The sequence below is a fragment of the Lethenteron reissneri genome, chromosome 35 (genome assembly GCF_015708825.2).
Source record: "Lethenteron reissneri isolate LAM-NWPU_2019-01 chromosome 35, ASM1570882v1, whole genome shotgun sequence".
NCBI classification, from domain to species: Eukaryota; Metazoa; Chordata; class Hyperoartia; order Petromyzontiformes; family Petromyzontidae; genus Lethenteron; species Lethenteron reissneri.
In genome coordinates, this window is record NC_083813.1 from 4,882,191 (window position 1) to 4,905,839 (window position 23,649).

Consider the following 23,649-nt stretch of genomic DNA (forward strand, 5'->3'; position numbering starts at 1 on the left):
ACCACCGGTGACGATTATTTTAACCTCCCCTAGGTCGACTCTGCCTCAAACGAGTAACTGCTGTAGCGTATTAACATCGCCACTGGGGAGACAAAGGCGGCCGGCCGTGGTAGATACAAGTCCCGGGCGAAGCCGGGTAGTTCAAATTTAGACCAAGAGTGTTTTCACCTTGCACCACTGAGATGCCGAGTTTCTGGACTTGGTTTGAGATAGCCATGCATAATGATGTTGCGTTCTCAAGTGCAGTGTGCTAAATTACGGTCACCAACAACTGTGCAAAAAAAATTGGATACGTTGTTTTTCCACTTAATTTCCAAGAAAAAAATCCAGATATGTGAATAAAAACAGAGGATGCGAACAGCCGGGATTCGTAGTCGCACTCACAGGCCACCGAATCTTTAATGTGTAATTTGTGCATCAGGTGGCTGTATCGGCCACATGGCCATGGTCCTGATTCGGTTGATGGTCGACCACTGGCGGCGTGAAAGGTTGAAACCTGGAGGTTCGACGGTAGGGTCGCTGTATGAGATGTTTATTTTTGACGTCAGCCGCAGTCCAGACTTGCTTCAATCTTTCGCCTTCATTTGTATTTGTGGCGTAGGGGTGAGGCTGCTGTGATCCAGAAGGGGTGGCATGATTTTGGGTGAACAGGTGACACTGTGTTTATGTCCCGATGGATCGGAAGGTGCTGGGGTTGACAATAGTTTTTTGGTACTCCCTGTTTCACAACGGAGTTGCGGCGGAGCGATGTTGGGTGAGCCCTGGGAGCCACTGGGTCAGCGTCGACTTCAGCGTACCTAAGATGGCACGTATTGTTGTGTGTCGATAACTCGAGTCTGAGCGCTGCATCGCCACACAGGTGAGCAAAACTCTCCCTGTCGAATACACGAGGGTGAGCGTGGCAGTCCATAGTGTTCGCGCATCACAGCCCCAACTAGTTCCAGCCAGTTTATGGATGTTTGTGTGGGTTTCTATCTTGTTGCTCAAGTGTTTAATGTGTTGCCTGAAAGTGAGACTTCAATCGAGTACCACTCCAAGGTATTTCGGGAGTGGGTCATGGGTGATGGTTTTACCACAAAACTCGATCCTTCAGCGTACTTTCTGCCTCCACGTTGTTGAGATGGAACACTGAGTAGTAGAAATAACCTTCCAATTTTTTTAGGTCAGTGTTCAAGATGTCTTGAGCTGCACTGAGTGTCGTCGCTTGCATGGCCAGTGCTAGATCGTCTGCGTAAATTAACTTGCAGCTTAATGTGGTCGGCATGTTGCTGGTGTAAAGATTAAACATTGTTGGCCATTTTGTAGAGTTCGTTGGCGGCTGACCTGGTTTCCGAGATGGACGCGAAATTGTTGGTCACTGATGAGGCAAACCGGTTTTTTAATTGATGGTGTTGGCGAGTTTAAACAGGAGTCCTCGGTGCCAGAGCGTGTCGTATGCAAAAGACAAGTCTGTGAAAGCATTTGTTGTTTTCTGTTTATGCTGAAAGCCGGCTTGAGTGTGTGATATCAAGGCGAGGACCTGGTCACATCAGATTTGTTGTGGCCGAAAACCTGCCTGCTCAGGTGGTATGGTGGCTTCAAAGAGAGGATTAAGTCGACCTATCAGTACTCGCTCCACATGCTTGTGAGCTGTACGAAGACGAGATATTGGCCTGTAACTGTGCAGGTCATTAGCAGGTTTTCCTCGCTTGAGGAGAGCAATGACTTTTGATTTTCTTAAGTCTTGGTTGCTTGCTGGTGGCGATGATTTAAAAAAAAAAGTTTCGCCAGTCAGGTTCTTCCTTTGTTGCCGAGGTGTTTTAGGAATTCAGGGTAAATCCTATCTATTCCTGCGGCTTTACCTGCCTTTCATAATAGAGTTTTTTTTGGGTTAGATCGCGTAAATATATAAATGTGTCGTTAAAACCCGCCACCACCCGATACAGCCAACTAGTAAGGGTTGTCACGTAAACAAAACATGCCAATTCGTCACTAGTACAGCACACCGGTGTGTTGGAAAGCCAAGCTACAACATTTACAATCGGAGTACGACGTTTCGTCAGTAATTACAACTAGCTTCATCAGGCGACAGCCAGATTTGTGGAGAAGTCCGCCTGTTTCGTTCCTTATATAGATGCGTAGATGTGGTGACCACACTTCTGCGCTCTTGCGGCAAGTGGGGGGGTCATTACTGAGTCAACGTACATTATGCATGCGCATTATGTGAGCCTTTTGATCTTGTCCTTCCTGCCCATTGTGTGTATTACCTGTCTTTGTTACCGCCAGTACGGTGCCTATTTCTTCTGGTGGTGGAGAGCGTTCTTGGTTTGAACTTCCGATTGTTTTTGCATTGCCGAGAAGCTGCATCGCTATTCCATTAGCAGTTGGCTTTGGAGTCCGGTTTTCTGAGTGTGCCACTCCACCGAGGTTTCGCAGTTATCCCCATGCCCTGCGGCTGGAGTGCGTTAAGTCAAAAGACTCCATCAATGCTGCCCACTTTGCTCGTCTGGCAGAATCTAACGACTGCAAAAGGACTGTTGCTTTTATGTTCTCGGAGAAGATTTTAGCTTTCCGGAATCCAGCCGGGGATGTACGACCTCCGATAACCCTGCAGAATCGCATCCCTGGAGGTTTTATTCACGAGCATGATGAACTGCTCAAACTTTTCAGGGTCCGTGGAGATGTTCTTTTCCACAGCAGCCAAAAATCAGGCCAATTAGCCCATCCGAAGTTCCAGTGGGGTCTTGGTGTGCTGGTGATAGTCAATAAAGAGGTCACGTTAAGGGAAATTTAGAAGAAGTTTTGTGATAGAGTATGAGTGGAACCTTCACAATTCGGGCACCAGGAATGAATTCCAGAATAGATAATTTTTTGTCCCATTTGTATTGTACTTCTCCATTTGCAGTGTGTGTCTTGCTCCATCTATCTCAATCTGGCTTATTCGTACCGTTTCATTTGAATAATCTGTGTCATATGTTCGGCGTTGTTCCGTCTCGTTCATACGATTAGGCCTCAAGGTAACATTTTGTATACTTTTGCACAAATCATATAATCAAGCCTCATGCATGTGATACGTGATTCGGTGAATACATCTATTGTAATTCACTAATTACGACGTGTCTAGATGTAACCTTGCATAGGCCGTTCTCTAACACAAGGTGATTTACTGCCTGAGGACCGTTCCTAATGGACAACGTTGTCTCTTGTCATCACGCCAATAGTACAACTCGAATAACGCTGAGAAGAAAAGTTTTCCGAAAATAACAGACCCATGACCACGTGTGTGTGTGTGTGTCATGCAGCACATATGTATCATGTTATGGTATGGAAATTAGGAAATACTGCGAGACTATTTTTTATAGTTGTGAAGCCATCGAACATATGTGTTGTGCAGTAGAACCACACGGAGACGAGAAACAATCGATTTATTCACCGAATCACATTTAATAAACGGCTGTTGCCGTTTATTAAATCACTGTCACACTCGACATCCTACACTCACACCAGTGTCCGTGCACTCTATCTCGGTCCTTTACCCCGGACACTGAATACTATTTGGGTCCTACGCTCGGCTACCCTTTGGGCTCTCTCTTCCAGCCGACCCTTTACTGAATACCTACGGAGCCTACCTTCGGCTATCCCTTTGGCTTTCCCACTCGTCTGCCCAGAGCGGGGGTTCAGCCAACACCACCCTGCGACTAGGAGAGAGAGACCCTCTGCAGCCGATCCTTACCCTGGCTCCCCACCACGACCACGCCTTCGTCACGTGGTCTCCCTTAAGAACCCCTTGGCGGCTCCTCCCCCTTTCTCGGCCCCACCTTTGTTCCCGAAGGTGCTCTCTGAAGCCCCTTGCACAACCCGTCCCGTTACGTCATCCTTGACTGTCAACCGGCTCCCCATTCTGTTCGCCCCCTCATTGGTTACTCACAATGCTCATCTACATATGTACATATGTACGTATGTAGAGGAGCATTGTGAGTACATATGTACATATGTATGTATGAGAAATAGTCTCCACACATGTTTAACAACTGCACTGTAATTATCTGATCACATTGACCTTGTAGTGGAGGTAAAGTCAGGACAATGTAAAGGCTGATCATCATTGACAAAGAATAATCTTTTTTTTAAACGGACAACATAAATCTCAAAATCCATTGACTGTTCTCTGGTTCAGACACTGCATGGGGTTGAATGCGTTTCTATTCAAAATTACTTCCCTTATTGAAATCCTATCCTGTAATTGATGAAATGGATCGCGTTAAATCACATTGTAAACAAATATTGGCGATGCGTGTACAGTCTTATTCCACATTACATGTGGACATTTGAAAGAGAGAATAAAAATACACCTGATAATGACTGTATGAATAGCATTATTTTGGGCTTCATATGTGAGAGCTTACAGTGCAAATCCTAAACTAACACTACTGTTGAATATAATCTACAGTGATGGGAAACGCTGGATTGGAAGGTCATTGAGGTGAGGTTCAATCAGCAATACAGTTGTAAAAAAGAAAGCAATGTGTATTATAGCATCACGTGAAAATGAAAAGCTTGGAAACATTGATCAGAACAAATTAGGTTCCTAAAGCTCTTGGGGAAGAAATCTGAAATGAAATGCCTCAAGCTTGTTTTGAATTGTTGGCCTCTAGTGGTCTAGAGGTTGCATTGTGTTGCTGAAGGTGATAATGACATGCAGCAACTGCAAACATTTAATCAATATTTGCCCTGGTTCGCGTGTGCAGTGCCTGGGTGAATCGCGCCCTTTGAAGGACTGAATTGCAGTACATTGAGTCTGATTTGTCTGAATATTACTTGTGCGTTCGGGAATGACTGCACAAATTATATTTTTGCAAAACTTGTTTCCAAAAACAACTATACAAATTTTACTATGTAAGGCCCACTGAGCCATATAGCTCGTTTTCAGAAGCGACCTGGGCACAAATGATAGCTCAATGAAGTGGCTTATCATGTGGAAATGTACAGCAGCCAAATACTATAAACGTATGTTGATTCTAAATGTTGAGGGAAAACCGGAGGACGCGGAAATAAAATACATGCAAAGGGTCGTGACCGAACCCACGACCCCCTGCATACTAGGCAAGGTAGTTAACATCTCACCAACGCGGCGCCGAACACTTCAAGTTGTGTTTTTATTATGAGACGAGGGAGCACACTTTCACACATTCTGCTGTCAGGCTGGCGCATCACATTCAAACTGATATTTTTTATTGCTCCAGCTGGAGTTTAACACGTAGGCTTTCGCGACCAATATTATTCATAATCACCGGTGGGCTAAAGCAGTGAACTTTTCGTTTTTTGTCAACGTGACACTTTTCTGCTGATTGGCCGTGTCGGGTGGTGGAGGGTTACGACACATTTATAAATAACGCGATCTAAACCCAAAAACGTTGATTATGATTATGTTCCAGCTGGAATTTGAACACATAATGTGAATAAAGAAAACAAAACTTAACGTCATTTTTTCTTGCAGTGATTGTTAACCAGGCTGAGACCGCCAACTCGCTAGACTTGAGGTTTAATCGCGGGTGGCTGAAAGCTACGTTTCAAACGAGGATCTCAGCAGTGCCGGCTGAGTTCTCTGATCCCTTGAGCAACGAGGCCACGATAATTGGTATATTTGTTTAAGGGCGATGCTTATACATTCATATTTACGTTTTATAATGATGATGGTTTATCTTGCTCTTGAATTGTTATCTGTGTTTATCTGTGGGCGCACCCACTAGGGGTCTCCAGGAAGCATTGCATTTTTTAATATATTATCCACATGTTCATGGCAAGTCAAAATATAATATTAGCATTTTTCTTTGATTTAATTTCCGAACAGGAGTTATTTCCATATATAGGCATGGATCATAGGATCAGCCGAAAGCTCCTTCCCTATGTAATCGTGGCTAGGAGGGATTTCACTTCATAATGAAAGCCTCAGGGTAGTGGGATATGCTAGAAAAGTACACATCCTAGAAGAACAAGTACATTGCATTGGGTTACTACAATCGATAAAGTTGTCATATCTTGGGTGAAGCACCCAGTTCCTCCCTCAGTGTACTTTAAAGATGGTTGATCCAGCACTCACCGATTCACATCGGTCACTCGCTCATCAGCAGTGAGTTGTCTCCTTATCACTCATACCATTACCACCACGATTACTCTCCCAATGAACTTCCGTCATTGATTCCTCCACCCATGGTTAGAACTCTGTCGACCAAACTGACCGCTTCCTCTTAACCACACTGTGTTGAATGCCCCTATGCAGATCAAAGAATGTATCTCGCTCTTTGCTTAGTTCCTCACGCTTCATCTTCGCCATTTCCTCCCACATATTCTTGGTTCTTTCGGTAAAAGTCACGTACGTGAACTTATGCAGTCACGAAAGTTTAAAGTCTAAATTCCTCCCACCTCTTATTCCATGTCTGTATAACCTCGCTGAGTTCTAAATGCGTGTTAATTGTTATCTGTTGCACCTTTAGCAGTGCCGTTTGTTTGCTGGCCGCTTGGAGTTTGGGTCCTTTTTTTGATCCTGGGCTCAACAACTGCAGTTTAAAAACAAATAAAAACCCAACAATCATGCTGCATTGGCAACGAATCTGCACCATATGAAAGTAGCCAGCTGCAACCCTATGCAGCCCTATCGACGATTTAGTAGGCTTTCGCGACAAATACTATCCGTAATTGAGTTTTTTTTGGGTTAGATCGCGTAAATATGAATGTGTTGTTAAAACCGCCACTGCCCAGCACAGCCAATTAGTTGTGTTTGTAACGTAAACAAACCATGTTAGTAGTTCAGCACACCGGTGCGTTGGAGAGTAAACCCCATAACGTTTGCAATTCGTGACATTTCACCGGCGAGTGCACCAATCAGCCTCATTGGGCGACCGCCAGAGTTGTGGAGAAATCCTCCCGTTTCGGTCCCTTGACTGTCCTGCGCGAATGACCCTCTTTCGTGTCGTCGCCAGCCTTCCACCTGTCCAGCAGAGTGACCTCGGTGGTCCCGGAGAGCTGCCTGCTCATCGTGCTGGGCATTGTCCTGGGCGGAGTGGTGTGGGGCTCCAGCCGCTACGCCGAGTTCACGCTCACGCCCACGGCCTTCTTCTTCTACCTGCTGCCGCCCATCGTGCTCGACGCCAGCTACACCATGCCCAACCGGCTGCTGTTCGACAACCTGGGCACCATCCTGGTGTACGCCGTGGTGGGCACCCTGTGGAACGCGGCCGCCACTGGTCTCTCGCTGTACGGCGCTCACCTCGTGGGGGCTCTGGGTGAGACGACGGAGAGTCCTGCACGCACGAGCATGCACACGCACGCACGCGCACGAGCACGCACGCGCACGCGCGCGCACCCGCTGGGCAATTCGCAGCGTGGGAGATAATCTAACCTATATAATTCATTTTTTGTCCGTCCGTCCGTCCGTCCGCGTACGCTCCCTACCGGGGGATTTAGCTCTCGGACCGTGGGGTTCGGCGAGATTAAATTTTGCAGGTGGGCACGCCCCCGGCCCCGCGGTAAACTTAGGCATTTCCGATTTTTCGTCTCTAAACTTTAAATCGGACCGATGATCGATTTAGTGCGATTTATCTTTATTTATTTATTTGACGCTTTATTTATTTATTTACTCTTGCCGGCCGGCGCGGACCACGGCGGTTGCCCCTGGCAACGGGTAGAGACGCATTCGCTGCGGGGTGGACGCCATTTTGAATTCCCGTTAAAAATATGCGCACGTATTAACACGCGATTCTGAGGTAAATTCATCAAAGTTTCACGTCCTCTTCACTCCCCCCCCACCCCAATGTGTGCAATTACTATTATAGGGTCGGTAGATAATAAAATTATAGCGATTAGACAGTATTATTGTAGCGCGGGGGGGGGGGTTAACGGCCCCAGCACCCACCCTCAGCCGGGCGGGCAATCTAGGCGAGGCCGGAGGCTCTGCACGGTACTAGGCCTCGACACGCAACTCTGTCAGGCGACGACTTTGTGGTATAAACTCGATATACCCAGCGTTGCCCAGGGGAAAAATACATTTAAAATCTTCTGAAAACTTTAAAACATAACATCCCAATGAAAATACAACTGTGTAATTAAAACTCTAAACCCGACCGCGCCAAGAATCGATTCTCTGAATCGCGAAAAGGAATCAAAGGTTGTAGATTCATTTAGAATCGCCTTATTTCCGTTTAATATTAGTTGGTTATAGAGTTGATATAAACTGCTACGAATGGGAAATATCCGGCGTTGACCGGGGCTAAAATATAATTAAAAACTCCTGAAAACTTTAAACATAACATAACAATGAAAATAAAACTGTAATTAAAAATGGAAACCTCCTATGCGCCAGGAATCGATTCTTTGAATCGCGCAAAGGAATCATCGAAGGTTGTAGATTCCTTTAGGATCGCCTTTAACATGTGGTGAGGGAGAGAGTGGTGAGGGGGAGAGTGGTGAGGGGGAGAGTGGTGAGGGGGAGAGTGGTGAGGGGGGAGAGTGGTGAGGGGGAGAGTGGTGAGGGGGGAGAGTGGTGAGGGGGAGAGTGGTGAGGGGGAGAGTGGTGAGGGGGAGAGTGGTGAGGGGGAGAGTGGTGAGGGGAGAGAGTGGTGAGGGGGAGAGTGGTGAGGGGGAGAGTGGTGAGGGGGAGAGTGGTGAGGGGGAGAGTGGTGAGGGGGAGAGTGGTGAGGGGGAGAGTGGTGAGGGGGAGAGTGGTGAGGGGGAGAGTGGTGAGGGGGAGAGTGGTGAGGGGGAGAGTGGTGAGGGGGAGAGTGGTGAGGGGGAGAGGGTGAGGGGAGAGTGGTGAGGGAGAGAGTGGAGAGAGTGGTGAGGGGGAGAGTGGTGAGGGGGAGAGTGGTGAGGGAGAGAGTGGTGAGGGGGAGAGTGGTGAGGGTGAGGGAGGAGAGTGGTATGAGGGAGAGGAGTGGAGAGAGTGGTGAGGGGGAGAGTGGGTGAGGGGGAGGAGAGTGGGTGAGGGGAGAGTGGTGAGGGGAGAGTGGTGAGGGAGGGAGAGTGGGTGAGGGGGAAGAGTTGTGGTGAGGGGGAGAGTGGTGAGGTGAAGGTGTGAGGAGATAGTGGGGTGAGGGAGAGGTGGTGAGGGGGGGAGAGTGGTGAGGGGGAGAGTGTGGTGAGGGGAGAGTGGTGGTGAGGGGGAGAGTGTGGTGAGGGGGAGGTGGTGAGGGGGAGAGTGGTGTGAGGGGGAGAGTGGTGGTGAGGGGGAGAGTGGTGGTGAGGGGGAGAGTGGTGAGGGGAGAGTGGTGAGGGGGAGTGGTGGTGAGGGGGAGAGTGGTGGTGAGGGGGAGAGTGGTGGTGAGGGGGAGAGTGGTGGTGAGGGGGGAGAGAGTGGTGAGGGGAGGAGAGTGGTGGTGAGGGGGAGAGTGTGGTGAGGGGGAGAGTGGTGGTGAGGGGGAGAGGTGGTGGTGAGGGGGAGCGGGAGAGTGGTGTGTGAGGGGGAGAGTGGGGTGAGGGTGGAGAGTGGTGGTGAGGGGAGAGTGGTGGTGAGGGGAGAGTGGTGGTGAGGGGGGAGAGTGGTGGTGAGGGGGAGAGTGGTGGTGAGGGGGAGAGTGGTGGTGAGGGGGAGAGTGGTGAGGGGGAGAGTGGTGGTGGTGTGGGTGAGTTGGGAGGGTGAGGTTGAGTGGTGAGGGTGAGTGGTGATTGGTGAGGGTGAGGGTGAGTGGGGAGGGTGAGTGGCGGTTGTTAGTGGTGATTAGTGAGGGGTGAGTGGTGAGGGTTAGTGGTGAGCATGAGTGGTGAGGGTGAGTGTTGAGCGTGAGTGGTGAGGGTGAGTGGTGATTGTTGAGGGTGTGATTGGTGAGGATGAGTGGTGAGTAGTGAGGGTGAGTGGTGAGGGTGAGTGGTGAGTGGTGAGGGTGAGTGGCGGTTGTGAATGGTGATTAGTGAGGGGTGAGGGTGAGCGTGAGTGGTTAGGGTGAGTGGTGAGGGTGAGCAGTGAGGGTGAGCAGTGAGGGTGAGTGGTGATTGGTGAGGGTGTGATTGGTGAGGATGAGTGGTGAGTGGTCAGGGTGAGTGGTGAGGGTGAGTGGTGAGCGGTGAGGGTGAGTGTTGAGGGTGAGTGGTGAGTGGTTAGGGTGAGTAGTGAGGGTGAGTGGTGAGCGTGAGTGGTGAGCGTGACTGGTGAGGGAGAGTGGTGAGGGAGAGTGGTGAGGGAGAGTGGTGAGGGAGAGTGGTGAGGGTGAGTAGTGAGTGGTGAGTGGTGATTGGTGAGGGTGAGTGGTGAGGGTGAGTGGGGAGGGTGAGTGGCGGTTGTTAGTGGTGATTAGTGAGGGATGAATGGTGAGGGTGAGCGTGAGTGGTGAGGTTGAGTGGTGAGCAGTGAGGGTGAGTGGTGATTGGTGAGGGTGTGATTGGTGAGGATGAGTGGTGAGGGTGAGTAGTGAGGGTGAGTGGTTGTTGTGAGGGTGAGTGGTTGTTGTGAGGGTGCGTGGTGAGGGTGAGTGGTAAGAGTGAGTGGTGAGGGTGAGTGACGGTTGTGAGAGGTGATTAGTGAGTGGTGAGGGTGAGTGGTGAGGGTTAGTGGTGAGGGTGAGTGGCGGTTGTGAGTGGTGATTAGTGAGGGGTGAGTGGTGAGGGTGAGCGTGAGTGGTGAGGGTGAGTGGTGAGGGTGAGCGGTGAGGGTGAGCAGTGAGGGTGAGTGGTGATTGGTGAGGATGTGATTGGTGAGGATGAGTGGTGAGTGGTCAGGGTGAGTGGTGATTGGTGAGGGTGAGTGCTGAGCGGTGAGGGTGAGTGGTTGTTGTGAGGGGTGAGTGGTGAGTGGTGAGAGTGAGTGGTGAGGGTGAGTTGTGAGGGTGAGTGGTGATTGTTGAGGGTGTGATTGGTGAGGATGAGTGGTGAGTAGTGAGGGTGAGTGGTCACGGTGAGTGGTGAGGGTGAGTGTTGAGGGTGAGTGGTGAGTGTTGAGGGTGAGTGGCGGTTATGAGTGGTGATTAGTGAGGGGTGAGTGGTGAGGGTGAGCGTGAGTGGTGAGGGTGAGCAGTGCGGGTGAGTGGTGATTGGTGAGGGTGTGATTGGTGAGGATGAGTGGTCAGGGTGAGTGGTGAGGGTGAGTGGTTGTTGTGAGGGTGAGTGGTGAGGATGAGTGGTGAGGGTGAGTGGCGGTTGTGAGTGGTGATGGGTGAGTGGTGAGGGGTGAGTGGTGAGGGTGAGTGGTGAGGGTGAGTGGTTAGGGTGAGTGCTGAGTGGTGAGGGTGAGTGGTGAGAGAGTGGTTAGTTTTGAGGGTGAGTGGTGAGGTTGAGTGGTGAGGGTTAGTGGAGAGTGGTGAGTGGTGATTGGTCAGTGGTGATTGGTGAGGATGAATGGTGAGTAGTGAGGGTGAAGTTGAGTGGTGAGGGTGAGTGGTGGTTGTGACGGTGAGTGGTGAGGGTGAGTGGTGAGGGTGAGTGGTGAGGCTGAATGGTGAGGGTGAATGGTGAGAGTGAGTGGTGAGTGGTGAGGGAGAGTGGTGAGTGAGAGTGGTGAGGGTTAGTGGTGAGAGTGAGTGGTGAGGGTGAGTGGTGATTGGTGAGTGGTGAGTGGTGAGGGTGAGTGGTGAGGGTGAGTGGTGAGGGAGATTGGTGAGGGAGGTTGGTGAGTGGTGAGTTGTGAGGGTGAATGGTGAATAGTGAGTGGGAGTGGTGAGTGGTGAGGATGAGTGGTAAGGGTGAGTTGTGAGTGGTGAATGGTGAGGGTGAATGATGAGTACAGTCAATATGCACTGCTGTTATCATACCAGGTACCACCACCACAATATGTACTCCTCTCATCATAGCAGATACCACCACAGCAGTATGCACTGCTGTAATCATAGCAGGTTCCACCACAATATGCACTGCTGTCATCATAACAGGTACCAACACAGCAGTATGCACTGCTGTAGTGATAGCAGGTACGACCTCAGTCGGTATACACTGCTGTAGCGATAGTAGATACTGCTATCGAGTTGGTAGATACCGCTATAGCAAATACTAAAACAGTCAGTATATACCGCTACAGTCAGTCAATACTGCTACAGTCAGTATATACTACTATACAGTCAGTACATATTACCACGGTGAGTAGCTACTAGAGTCAGTAGATACTATTATAGAGTGAGTAGATACTGCTATAGATTTTGTAGTTACTACTATAGTCAGTGGATACACTATAGAGTCAGCAGATACTATACAGTTAGTCGTTACGAGTATATAGTCGGTAGATACTACTGTAGGCCCAGTAAATACTACTATGGTCAGTAGTTATTACAGTCACTAAATACTACTACACAGTCAGTAGCTACTACTGGCTCAGTAGATACTACGGTACAGTCAGTAGATACTACTACAGAGTCAATAGATACCACTTCCTCTGTTGTATGTAAGGTGTTGTTAGTATATATACCTACGAGGGGTAAAGATATTTTTTGAGGGGGGGGGGGGGGAGACCACAATTTTCGGAAACATTTTGACATCAACTATTTACCCCACACTTTCTACAACTTTTTGGACTTGTGAAAGCCTCTTATATATTTGTTGGTGGAAAAATGTACAAACAGCCCACCGGGCTTTGACAATATCTTAGTATCTGTGTATATATATGTAAGGTTTTTAAGAAAGATATTTTTTACCCGGGCAAAGCCGGGTACTTCCGCTAGTTTTTAATAAAAGTAATAATGGAAATAAAATAAAATAATAAATCACGACGTTTCGCAGGCAACACAAGTCTCCGTCATCAGGTGGGACCGTCACAGCTAAAATTACTGCATCAAGTGAGGAATATTCCAAAAGACCAGCCCTTAAATACAAGTTAAGGGAGGAGGGGCTTATCTGAATGTGGTAACCAGGGAATGGAACGTGGGGGTGGTGCGCGGGGCTACAAGAGAAATTGGTCAGCCTCGACCTGTGCAAGAAAACAATCAGTGTACCTCGACCTAAACCGATGTTGGTTGAGAATCCAAATACAAAAAAGCAGTACTGTTAAACGCTGGGGATGTCAACACTCGGTAAAGTAGAAAAGTACCTGTCAAATAAGATGGTACAAATATGTGTCACTTGATGCAGTAATTTTAGCTGTGACGGTCCCACCTGATGACGGAGACTTGTGTTGCCTCCGAAACGTCGTGATTTATTATTTTATTTTATTTCCATTATTACTTTTATTAACTTTTAATTACATTTTTTACCTACGTGACTTTACCGAAAAAACCTAAGAGTATGAATCCTTGCAGTCACGAACGCTTCAAATCTGGAATGAGATAATTTTTGTTAAAACCTTCACGCGAACTCCTCCGGTCGTCCTTGCAGCAGCGGCTATTTTCTGGCCATTGAGCAAAGACAGCCACCGCATCGCGCCTTTAGACGCTCTTCTGGGACACTCTTGCCTCCGATATTAGGAAGCCACTGCAGCTATGCACTTTCAAATCTAGACTGAAAACGAATTTCTTTAGAACTGTTTTTTTTCCATAGTAGGGTTTTTTTTGTGTTTAGTTTATTGTCCTTGCCCCCGCGCCTCTGAATAGCACGGTTGGCTACGCACCGTGCGACAGGAGTTCAACATACATACAGCCCTTTGTGAATTAATAATACATTTCAAAGAGTAATGTGCCACACAGTATTTGTTCTCTCTCGTGTGGAGAGAATGGGTCAGAGGCGCGAGGAGGAACCACAGACGAGTGGGAACGGCAGCAGTCGCGCGGTGCTCCCGTGCCAACATTTGCCCAAGCTCTGCGATCCTCTGTTGCATGATATATTGTTGCAATGCTGTATTCTTTATACGTGTTCGATTTTTATCAACAATGTATTGAATAGACTCTTTTAATATACCGTCAAATTATTGACAACATATTTTATTACTTTTTTTATTTTCGACAACATCATTATCAATAATTACATATATTGCTATGTCCATGGAGAGTGAATGAGGGGTTGGGGGGGGGTAAGAGACTGCAGTCAGCCGAGTAGGCCACTACAATCCCAGGTAAAATTTCAGGCACACAGGCTGTAGACGTGGGCCTACATTACTACCATCAGCCAGCATTACATAACTAAGCAAACACAAAAAAGGAACTGTCATCGTATTAAATGTATTTGGCAAAACGAACGTGCTTTAAGCATTGACACGGCTGAATGCGTCTTCTTTGAAGGAATTTTCTTTCCCATACCCACACACACCATGCCTCTACGAAGATTACATCCTGAGCTGTGGAGAGAAAGTGGCTTTGTGGCCGCCAAGAGCACAAACATTCATAGCACTCGCTGTCCAAGTAGAATTGAGCAGAGGTGACATTAGCAGTGTATTTTATATGTTGTCTATTGAGTGGGCACAAATTGACAACATATATGTTTTTATAATCGATGATAATCTAAGATGTTTAATACCTGTTGATTTAATGTGACCTCGATCATTAAATATACATGACTTTAAATTTTCAGTAATCAATCCTGTGATTTATCAGTTATTCTAATGTGTGCAACTAATTGTAATATTTTCTATTCTTAAAAAATTATTTAACATGTTGGTTATAATTGAGGATATATTAAACGAGTTAATTAAATGTTGTCGAAAATTTTACGCATAAAGAAAATCAAACATGGAAAGAAATGCCATATTCCTCTACAGTATATATTAAGGTGATATTGGCCAATTCATGTTGACATGTGGGATGAAACCGGAGCCCACGGGGAAAAAAATACTTATATAAATCAAATAAATAAATAGGCTTTCCTATTGCTGTGTCATTCGTGGGAGCTGTTCAACCATAATTCATCATGGTGGTCAGTGTATGCTCTGTTTTGATGTCACTCAATTATCCAGTTTCAGAGTGCAGTGCAAAATATCAAACATGTGAGTGCTCCTCAATGCAATTTTTCATCATTAAAATGTCAGTATCCGACAGATACTTGTAGGTGGGTTGGTGAGCCACGCGAAGAAGGAGCCATCACTTACGGTAGAAACTCATTTGCAGGGCAATTAGATGTGGTACTCGGCTGTACAAACGAAAGTTTATGGATGGCTACTTGTAGGGCTGCATGGCGAAGAGGCGGCCAAGGACTTGATTCTGATATCACTCGCAACCAATGTTAGCCACGGCTGAGAATTGTACTTGGGTAGCCGCGTTCATAGTTGGGTCTGCCCCACCATTCATACACATCCTTAATATAATTAACGAATGACAATACCTAACAAGTGCAAATGATGCGAAGAATCCTCGTGTCGGACAGTTTAAAACTTAATTATCATGATGGTATCATTTACATAGCGTCTGAATCTTTTATGCTTGCTTTCATATAGCTTGTGCAGAACAAGGACCAAATCACCTGGGATGCACCTAATTGCATCAGGAGTAAGCCTGGATAGTTATTGGATGGGTGGCCACCCTGCAAACCCTGCAAATTATAAGCTGATGTGGGGCTACTTTGTCGGCAGCGGAGGGGAGTGTATCAGAATACATTGCTGTATTGTACTTCTATGCTCCCACATCTGTGCTTCACCTTAACCAACTCGTAGTGACCCAAACAATCACCATGGCCTGCGTGGCACGGGGAGGCCCTCATCCATCAGGGGGTTGACTAAGAGGGCTGGGCATGTAGGTGTGCCCAATGAGGATGATATTTACGAGTGTTGCACCAACATGAATTATGAGGTACATACGGATTTATCATTGTAAGACTTAGGTGACAAAGGCAACATGTAGTGGTGGCTTAGGGGATAATATTTGTGTCAGAACACAGAGATCCTTGGGGCAAAACTGGCAGAAAAATGAACATTGCTTTTAGATTTTGACAGATTCTCGTGTGCGCCAAGCTCTGATGGCCTCTGTCCAGTTCACGATTTCATGCATAACAGAGTGGTCAACCCAGTTGCGGAGATTGATGAGACATTGAAGATCAATGTTCAGGGCCATCAAAGGGCACCGCGTTTTTATTTTGGAATCAGAGTCCTCTGACAGGGTCACCAGAGGGTTAACCTCACAGCCAGGCAGTGCCGTTTGAAAGCAACAACAATTGGATTCGTCACGAATCCATGATTCTACGATTAAGTTAAATTGTGCAAAGTCATTATTTTTTCCTCTAAAGTTAGAATGTAATAATGGACAGGGAATTATCTGTCAGTCAGTCGAACGGCAGGACAACGAGGCTGTCTTTAGCTCCCTCCAGTAGAGGGCCCTTCTGCCAGCAGAGGAAAAAATTGCAGGGCAGCAACTTTCTCTTTGTTTAGCACAATAAAGATACGAAGACATTGCATTTATGTTTTTACATCACGTGGTAGTCTATTTTCTGTTCTATGACACGCCTGCTTGACTTCCATCAGCAGCGTGAACCATGTAGAACGTCACTGCCGTAATACAGTACGAGATTTCATTAACAGTAATGGCCATCTGGGTACTTGGAATTTAAAATGGAAGTGACTGACTCCAGCGTGTCCTCTTCGGAGCGTGCAGTGAAACATTGTCAGATATTGGGCTGGAGCCTCTTGTCATCAAGATACCCATCACAAGTGAACAACACATTTTAACTATGATTTCTATATGGCACGGGTACTGTAGGTTTTCACATTTATAATGGCAATGCAATGTATAGCGCGCGCAATATTTCTACGACATAAATCACTTTTGACTCTGTTCGGCGTGAAGCCAAGCTCAGTTTCGCTCGAAATCCAGGCGAGGGAGAGAGAGAGTGAGGGGGCGGTGAGGCCTTTACGCGTCTCTTAAACGTCGGTGTAGATTTAATGGTGCTGCGAATATGCAGTGGGATGGCGTTCCAGATGGAGGGGGATATCACGGAGACATGACGGTCCCTGTTTTTTTTTTGGTATATAGAGGAGGTTGTGAGTCGTGCTGCATATCACATGAAATGAATGGCTGACAAACACAGGGAGCAATGTCGTGGTGTCTGGGATATTCTGCAGTGATTTAAAAAAAACACAAATAAGTTCATTATACTTACGCGATCTAACCCAAAAACCTTTATTATGAATATTGGTCGCGAAAGCCTGCATGTTAAACAAATAAGGACGCTGGCTTTTCCAGAAAATGGAATAGACGTACCGCATTTACTGTGTGGGTGGCTAAACCATGTGGGATTTGTCCTGTACATACGGTTTAAATATAGGACTGACTGATATTTGTATCTCTATCACAGCTTTAGAGGAATGTTTCTCGAGTCCACACATCTCTGTACACTAACTGAACATTCTTATATTTGGGGAAATTCAACGTATAATTTTTATTACAGGTAAATTTTTTAGAGGTGGTACATCGCACGGTGCGAAACTCGTGCGTTCGCTGGATGAGAGAAACACCGTTAGTTACATTAATTGCACACACGGTCGCGCCATTTCGCTGTTCAGATGTTGTTTACAAGGCTCTTTCTTGCACTCCTTAGGGAATAAGGCTCAAGGCAGGTGACTGTAATAGAAAATGTTAGTGGTGGCACAACTGTCTGCTCGTGAAAAATGATGCCTTGGGGTGGTGGGCTATTGTGCGTCGTATACGGCTACAGTCAAGCGGACTAATTGTGTGGGGATTTCAGCACACGTGATCCCCATGGGAATCATGACAAAGGCTCAAATAAGAATTTCATTGACATGCGATAAAAGCGTCTGTCGCAGACGATACAGCCGATGCTAATGCAGCATTCCAGCTTGGCCACTGAGGAATTCTCCTTCAGCCTTGTAAAGAAAACATTTGCCTTCACACTTATTGCCACACACACTCTTTCTACGACACAGAGCAAATGAGAAAAGGCACGTCTGTTGTGGGTAGACTCTGGAATTCAATTAAGGTGAATGAATGTGTTTCAAATGGTTATGAACCATCGCAGACAACATCGCCTTTACAACTAACAATGTAAATTAACTACAGTGCATAGAATGATTGGATAATTTAACAAGGAGGGCTACAAAATGTAGTTGAAGAGAAATAACAATAAACAAGTCACGTACACTCTTGTGCAAGTTTAATTTAAGATATCTGTTGGGAGGGACAATTGGAAAACACAGCAGCGTGTATACTTTGTGCAGTTAATAAAGGCAGATAGTGTTCAAAATTATGAGTAGAAAGAGGGAAACTTTAGTGGGATGGAGAGTGTTTGCAAACCTTAATTTGATCGTTAAAAGCAACTTACCAATGTGCATGAAGAATAACGTTGGCCTTCAGTGCATATCATATGGATAAAACACATCGACATTCGCGAAATAAAATGTAGCCAAAGCTGAATAGTGCTCAACACTGTAGACGTGGATAATGGAAAGAGGATTCCCGTGGGTTGGGGAACAAACGCCAGTTAGCGACGTCGTATCAACCATTAAGGCCGGCGAACGGCTGGACAGAGGAAATGCTGAGAAGGATGACAGCCGGTGGCCAGTACCGGATTAAGCTAGTGCTGGGTCTGTAGCATATGTTATAGAGGGGCCCTAAATAAAAAAATTAAACACAAATATTAAAACACAAATAGTTTACTTGCATAGTAAATTGTATTTTTCATTTGCTATACAGCCAGATAATACGACAAATCGCTAACTTTAAACACCAAGTCGTTCATAAAACTTGAAGGCGGTATAATACTATAGTAATAGAGCAAGTGCAGAATCACTGAAACGGAATTGACAGCTTGAAAGCATTTAGCGCAGGGCCCTTGAAAGCGCGGGGCCCATAGCATATGTAGCTACTTTTGCTACTAAGATAACACTGGTCAACAAAAACAAAAAGTTTTTTTCTGCCTGGACTTTTGCAGCTGTTTTAGACTAATTTCAGGGTGCTGATTCCAAATCTGATCTCAGATTTGTTCTATCACGTCTCATTTTTATGCTATCGGCATACCCCATTTTCATTGATTTTACCCGAAATTAACTCTGTCACTTATGATTGCAAGTTGTTGCGAGTCAGTGACTGCTTTAGTGTTAAAATATGGTGCTGTATTTTTAGGATAGTGTGTTTATAATATCATTCTATGTACATATCCACATTTATTTAATATTTTTCTTCTTCAGTTTTTATTGAAAATGCAATATTTGATATCTCAAAAACCTGATGTGATAGACAAATCCTGATGCCAGATTTGGAATCAGCACCCCAAAATTACCTTAAAACCGTTGGAATACCTTGTGCCAGAAAAAGTGTGTTGACCAGTGTAATCTGGCATTGCCGGTGGCGTAAGACGAGCGATGCGGCCGGCCACCACAGAGACAGAGTGATGAGATCAGCCCACGTGTTGAGATGGAACCTGGCCTCACCCACTTGGGATGGCGATGGCTTTCATCCACCAGTAGGTAGACCATGGCTGCTGATGGTATGCGATACAAAAATGAAATTCAACAAATCTAAATATTTTTCTGATTGGTTATACATAACGATAATTATCTCCGACAATTCTACAGCGATGTTAACCATTTGCAATACAATTAATATAACATGAACCCACTGTGTTCATTTAAATTAACACTATATTCACTTCTGAAAAAAACTTAACGTAAAGAACAAATTCGATTTCTATAGCTTTCAATTAGCTGAGTATTACAGTGTTATGGGGACCTCATTTGCCAGTAAAAATATATGATAATTGGTTCTTTACCCTTCTATCTGGCAACAAAAACAAAAAGGTGTCAGTTTTGTTGCCAGATAGAAGGGTAAATAACCAATTATCATATTACAGTGTTAATTATTGTAATGGGCTTCCTTCACCGCTTCACCTCTGCAAATGCGGAGGGCGTGGGGGGGGTCTCCAGATGTGGGACAAAATGCTTTTTCCCGTCAATTCTGAATGCAGGGAACGCAGGTGTGTACGCACAAGGCGTGATTGCCGAATTTTAACCACCCCTGAGTCTTTTGTGGAACCTCGGTCGATACGAAAAGCTCTGCAAGAAAAAACAACCAATTAACCGCTGCTCCCAAATGCCCTCCTCTCTGCCTTCTCCCATCTGCTCCCGCTCTGACACCGCTCTGACACAGAGGCCCATTGGGATCATGCGCCCCCAGATTCCTCTCCCTTGTGGCCCGTTGTTTCTGGTGCTCCGTGCAAATGCTGCCCTCTTCTGATGGAACTCTATATGGACTCGCTGCTCTGGTCTCCGAAGTGCCGTCAGTAACTATTTTTTACTCTTTAGTTTATTTTCTTTACCAGGTAAGGCCGGCTGAGCTCTATCGCACATTTTCCAGAATCGACTTTGACATAAATGACAGCTCAACGAAATGGCCCATCACGTGGAAATTTATCGCAACCAAATTCTAGAAATGCATATTTCTAAATGTGGAAAGAAAACCCGGAGGTGGTGAAAAATCCACAAAACCGCGGGTAGAACATGCAAACTCCAAATATCCAGGCGACCTCCTGTGTACCAGGTGAGCTAGTTAACATCTCGCCATCGTGGCGCCTAGTTAACCATAGTAATTAACCGTGTGGTCTACGTATGTACGTGCCTTAAACTGCACTTATTAAAGTTCGCATTTTTCAGTTCTTATACGTAGTATTCCGTGCTTATACGCAAATGACGGTGTCTTCAGAGATATGAACAAACATTTTGTAGCACTCACAGATCACCGCAAAGGTCGTTAATCAATGTGGCACACAGTCCGGAAGCCAGCTCACAACACCACTGGTGTAACTCGATAATCTTTTGCGTGGAATCTATGTTCGACTCGCGATTTAAATCTGCAACAGTTGCGGAAATTGGTGAGACATTAAAGATCAATGTTGGGGGTGGTGGTGGTGGGGATGGAATGTGCCATCGGAGGGCACCGTGTTTTTATTCTGGAATCGGAGTCCTCTGGCAGGGTCACCAGGGAGGGGTGAACTCAAAGGCAGCCCCTCTCGCGATCCTGCGATGCAACAATCCACGCAGAGCCTGCGCGCACCCCTTGAGCTGGCTCCGTCTCTGCACCCGCTTGGCGGACGTGTTCCCAGATGCGCTCCGTTTCTCGGCGGCCACTGCGAATGTTTTTTTTTTCTTCCCTTGACCCATCGGACATCGACCCTTCGAGTTAAATTTTCCACCCAAGTCCACTCAACTTGTCTTAATTGATTGAAATACAGTGGTACCTCGGTATACGTCGTTAATTCGTTCCAGAAGGTAGGACTTTTGCCGAAAATGACGTAGACACCAAACGAATTTTTCCCATAAGAAATAAAGGGAAAGGAAACAATCCGTTCCAGAGTATAAGAAATTATATTTTATACGCCATATTATACATTAATGGGGTTGTATAAAATAATTTAGACACTACTTATTACTAAAATGCATACATAAATTAAAATAAATGCATGAATGAATTTAAATAAAAATTATTTTTTACATCACTTTACCTTGCTGAGAGGAGTTGATAGCCTACGAGGATGGCGGTGAGGAAGGGGAGGAGGCGTGAACGGGGTCTACGCGGCGGGTACGCGGTGACTCATCCTGACCCGTACAAGTTCTAGCAAGCGCGTCGTATCCCAAGCAAGACGTCGTATCCCAAGACATTTTTTCCTCGTCAAAACACGACGTATTCCAAAGCGGTCGTATATCGAGGTATGACTGTACGTAATTAACCTGGGCATGTGCTCTGGTCCATGTGTTTTACTCTCCCGTCTCTCCATGCAATCCCAAGCGTGCATCTCTCCACGCTTCTTGGTGCACTTTTGAGCATTTGTTCTACATTTCCCGCGTAAGGAACCGCGTTTCTAATGCATTTGTTATGGCGGGTAGTGCACACTGATGACGACGTTTCCCCCTCTTCCCCCCCCCCGTTAGCCACATCGGTAACGTTACTTTAATATTCAACATCAGCTCTTCAAAATCACGGCAACCTGTGCCATTGCGCGGAACTTTGCATAGGGCCCGGCCAGGGTCTGGGGCCAGAATTCACAGAGGGCATCTTGGCGAGAGCTTGCGGAGTTGTACGTGTGTATTTCGAACTCCTTTCGAACCGTACGGAGCCAACTTTGCGAAGGGAGGGCAGCACGTCGTGAAGATGTGCTGCGGAACAATATGAGGTTGGACTCGCCCAGTTGGAGGCTGAGATGAGTGATTCAAGACGAGTTTCCTAACATCTTACACATTTGTACGTGAAATGTTATTGTTCATCAGACATAGTTTAAGTTTCAGCATTGGTGTAGACATTTTCCTGGGTCTGGTGAAGCTGAAATCCTACTGAATCCTGATCCTCATCAGCTACCATTCTCATTCTACTGCTAGATGATCTACTTACTGACAGCTGTTTTTCACGTGGAATTGTACATGTATGCGTACATCCTGTAGGTCAACGAACTGCTGGATGAGGGCCTCCCCACGCTATGCAGGTCATGAAGGCTATTCGAAGTGAACTCTGGTCATCCTCGCAGCTACTTTTGGCTGGCCATCGAACAAAGTCGTTCACCGCATCGCGCGCTTTCAGATGCGCTTCTGTGGCCGTCTGGAGCGCTCTTCCTTCCGACATTAAGAAGCCACTTTCAAACCTAGATTGAAAACTAATTTCTTTAGAACTGCTTTTTGTGTTTAGTGTGTTCCCCCCCCCGCACCTCCAATGAGCACGGTTAGCTAGGTACGGTGCGAAGGAAGTTCAACATACATATATGCGAAAGCGTTAAGCGAGAACTTCGCCGTAAACAAAATTAAAATCGACTTGACGGGCGTGCGTGCGGGCGCGTGTGTGACGCGTGTTTGACGCGAGCGCCATGTGCTGCTGCGACGCTGCAGGCCCCCTGCGAGCGAACCTGCTCGACTACCTGCTCTTTGGCAGCCTCATCGCGGCCGTGGACCCCGTGGCGGTGATCGCCGTGTTCGAGGAGGTGCACGTCAACGAGGTGCTCTTCATCATCGTCTTCGGGGAGTCGCTGCTCAACGACGCCGTCACCGTGGTGGGTGCCGTGAAATTTGCGCCGGGTTCCGAGCGGTGGAGCACACACACACAGAGAGATCTTCTTCTTCTTCTTAAAACCATGGAACATACTCTGAGTAATTCCTGCAGTCACGAGAGCTTCAAATCAAGTTTGAACCACCTCTACTGGGAGAATTTCTACACAACTCATATTTAACAATCTTTGATAGAACGTAATCAACCAGGTAAAGTGTTAACTGTTGTGTTAACTGTTGTGTCAGCCGAATCTCTGTGTTGCATTGCATTACATTTCTAAGTTTACTCGGTTTCTTTTCTAAAACTTCCAATTTCTCTCCCCCTGCCGCTCTCATTGACATGCTAATTTCTCTGCCCCCCCCCCTCTCTCTCTACAAAATACCTCGTCACAGAGGCGTTGTTTCTCTGTGTGTCTCTGTGTGTGTCTCTCTCCTCTCTGTGCGTCTCTCTCTCTGTGTGTTTGTCTCTCTCTGTGTGTCTCTCTCTCTCTGTATGTGTCTCTCTCCATGTCTGTGTTTGTCTCTCTCTCTGTATATGTGTCTCTCTCCGAGCTTGCATTCACACCTGATGACGGTTGCTTGTGTTACAATCGAAACGTCGTATTCTATTATTTATTTCCTTTTTCTACGTGACTTTACCGAAAGAACCAAGAGTAATACTCTGACCTCTTTAACATCAGGCCGCCATGAAATGGCAGGCCAACAACCCCTTGCGAGGGGCTTCATAGAGCTCTGGACATCTGTGAAAAAGAGCTTTATAGCTCATCGGATTCCTCCAGTATAAATATTTAAATTCTGATATTTAAGGCCCTTAGACCAGCAATGGAGCGAGCAAGTAATTACCAGCTTGCATCTTTCCCTAC

General features: G+C 46.4%; 1 protein-coding gene across 1 annotated transcript in view; it reads left to right on the plus strand.

Annotated features, from left to right (window-relative positions):
* Positions 1-23,649, plus strand: part of LOC133350838 (sodium/hydrogen exchanger 3-like) — a 142,196-nt gene that overhangs the window by 10,489 nt on the left and 108,058 nt on the right. Inside the window, 2 exon segments of the mRNA XM_061565611.1 lie at positions 6,960-7,262; positions 22,631-22,791. Of these exon segments, the coding sequence (XP_061421595.1) occupies positions 6,960-7,262; positions 22,631-22,791 (464 nt within the window).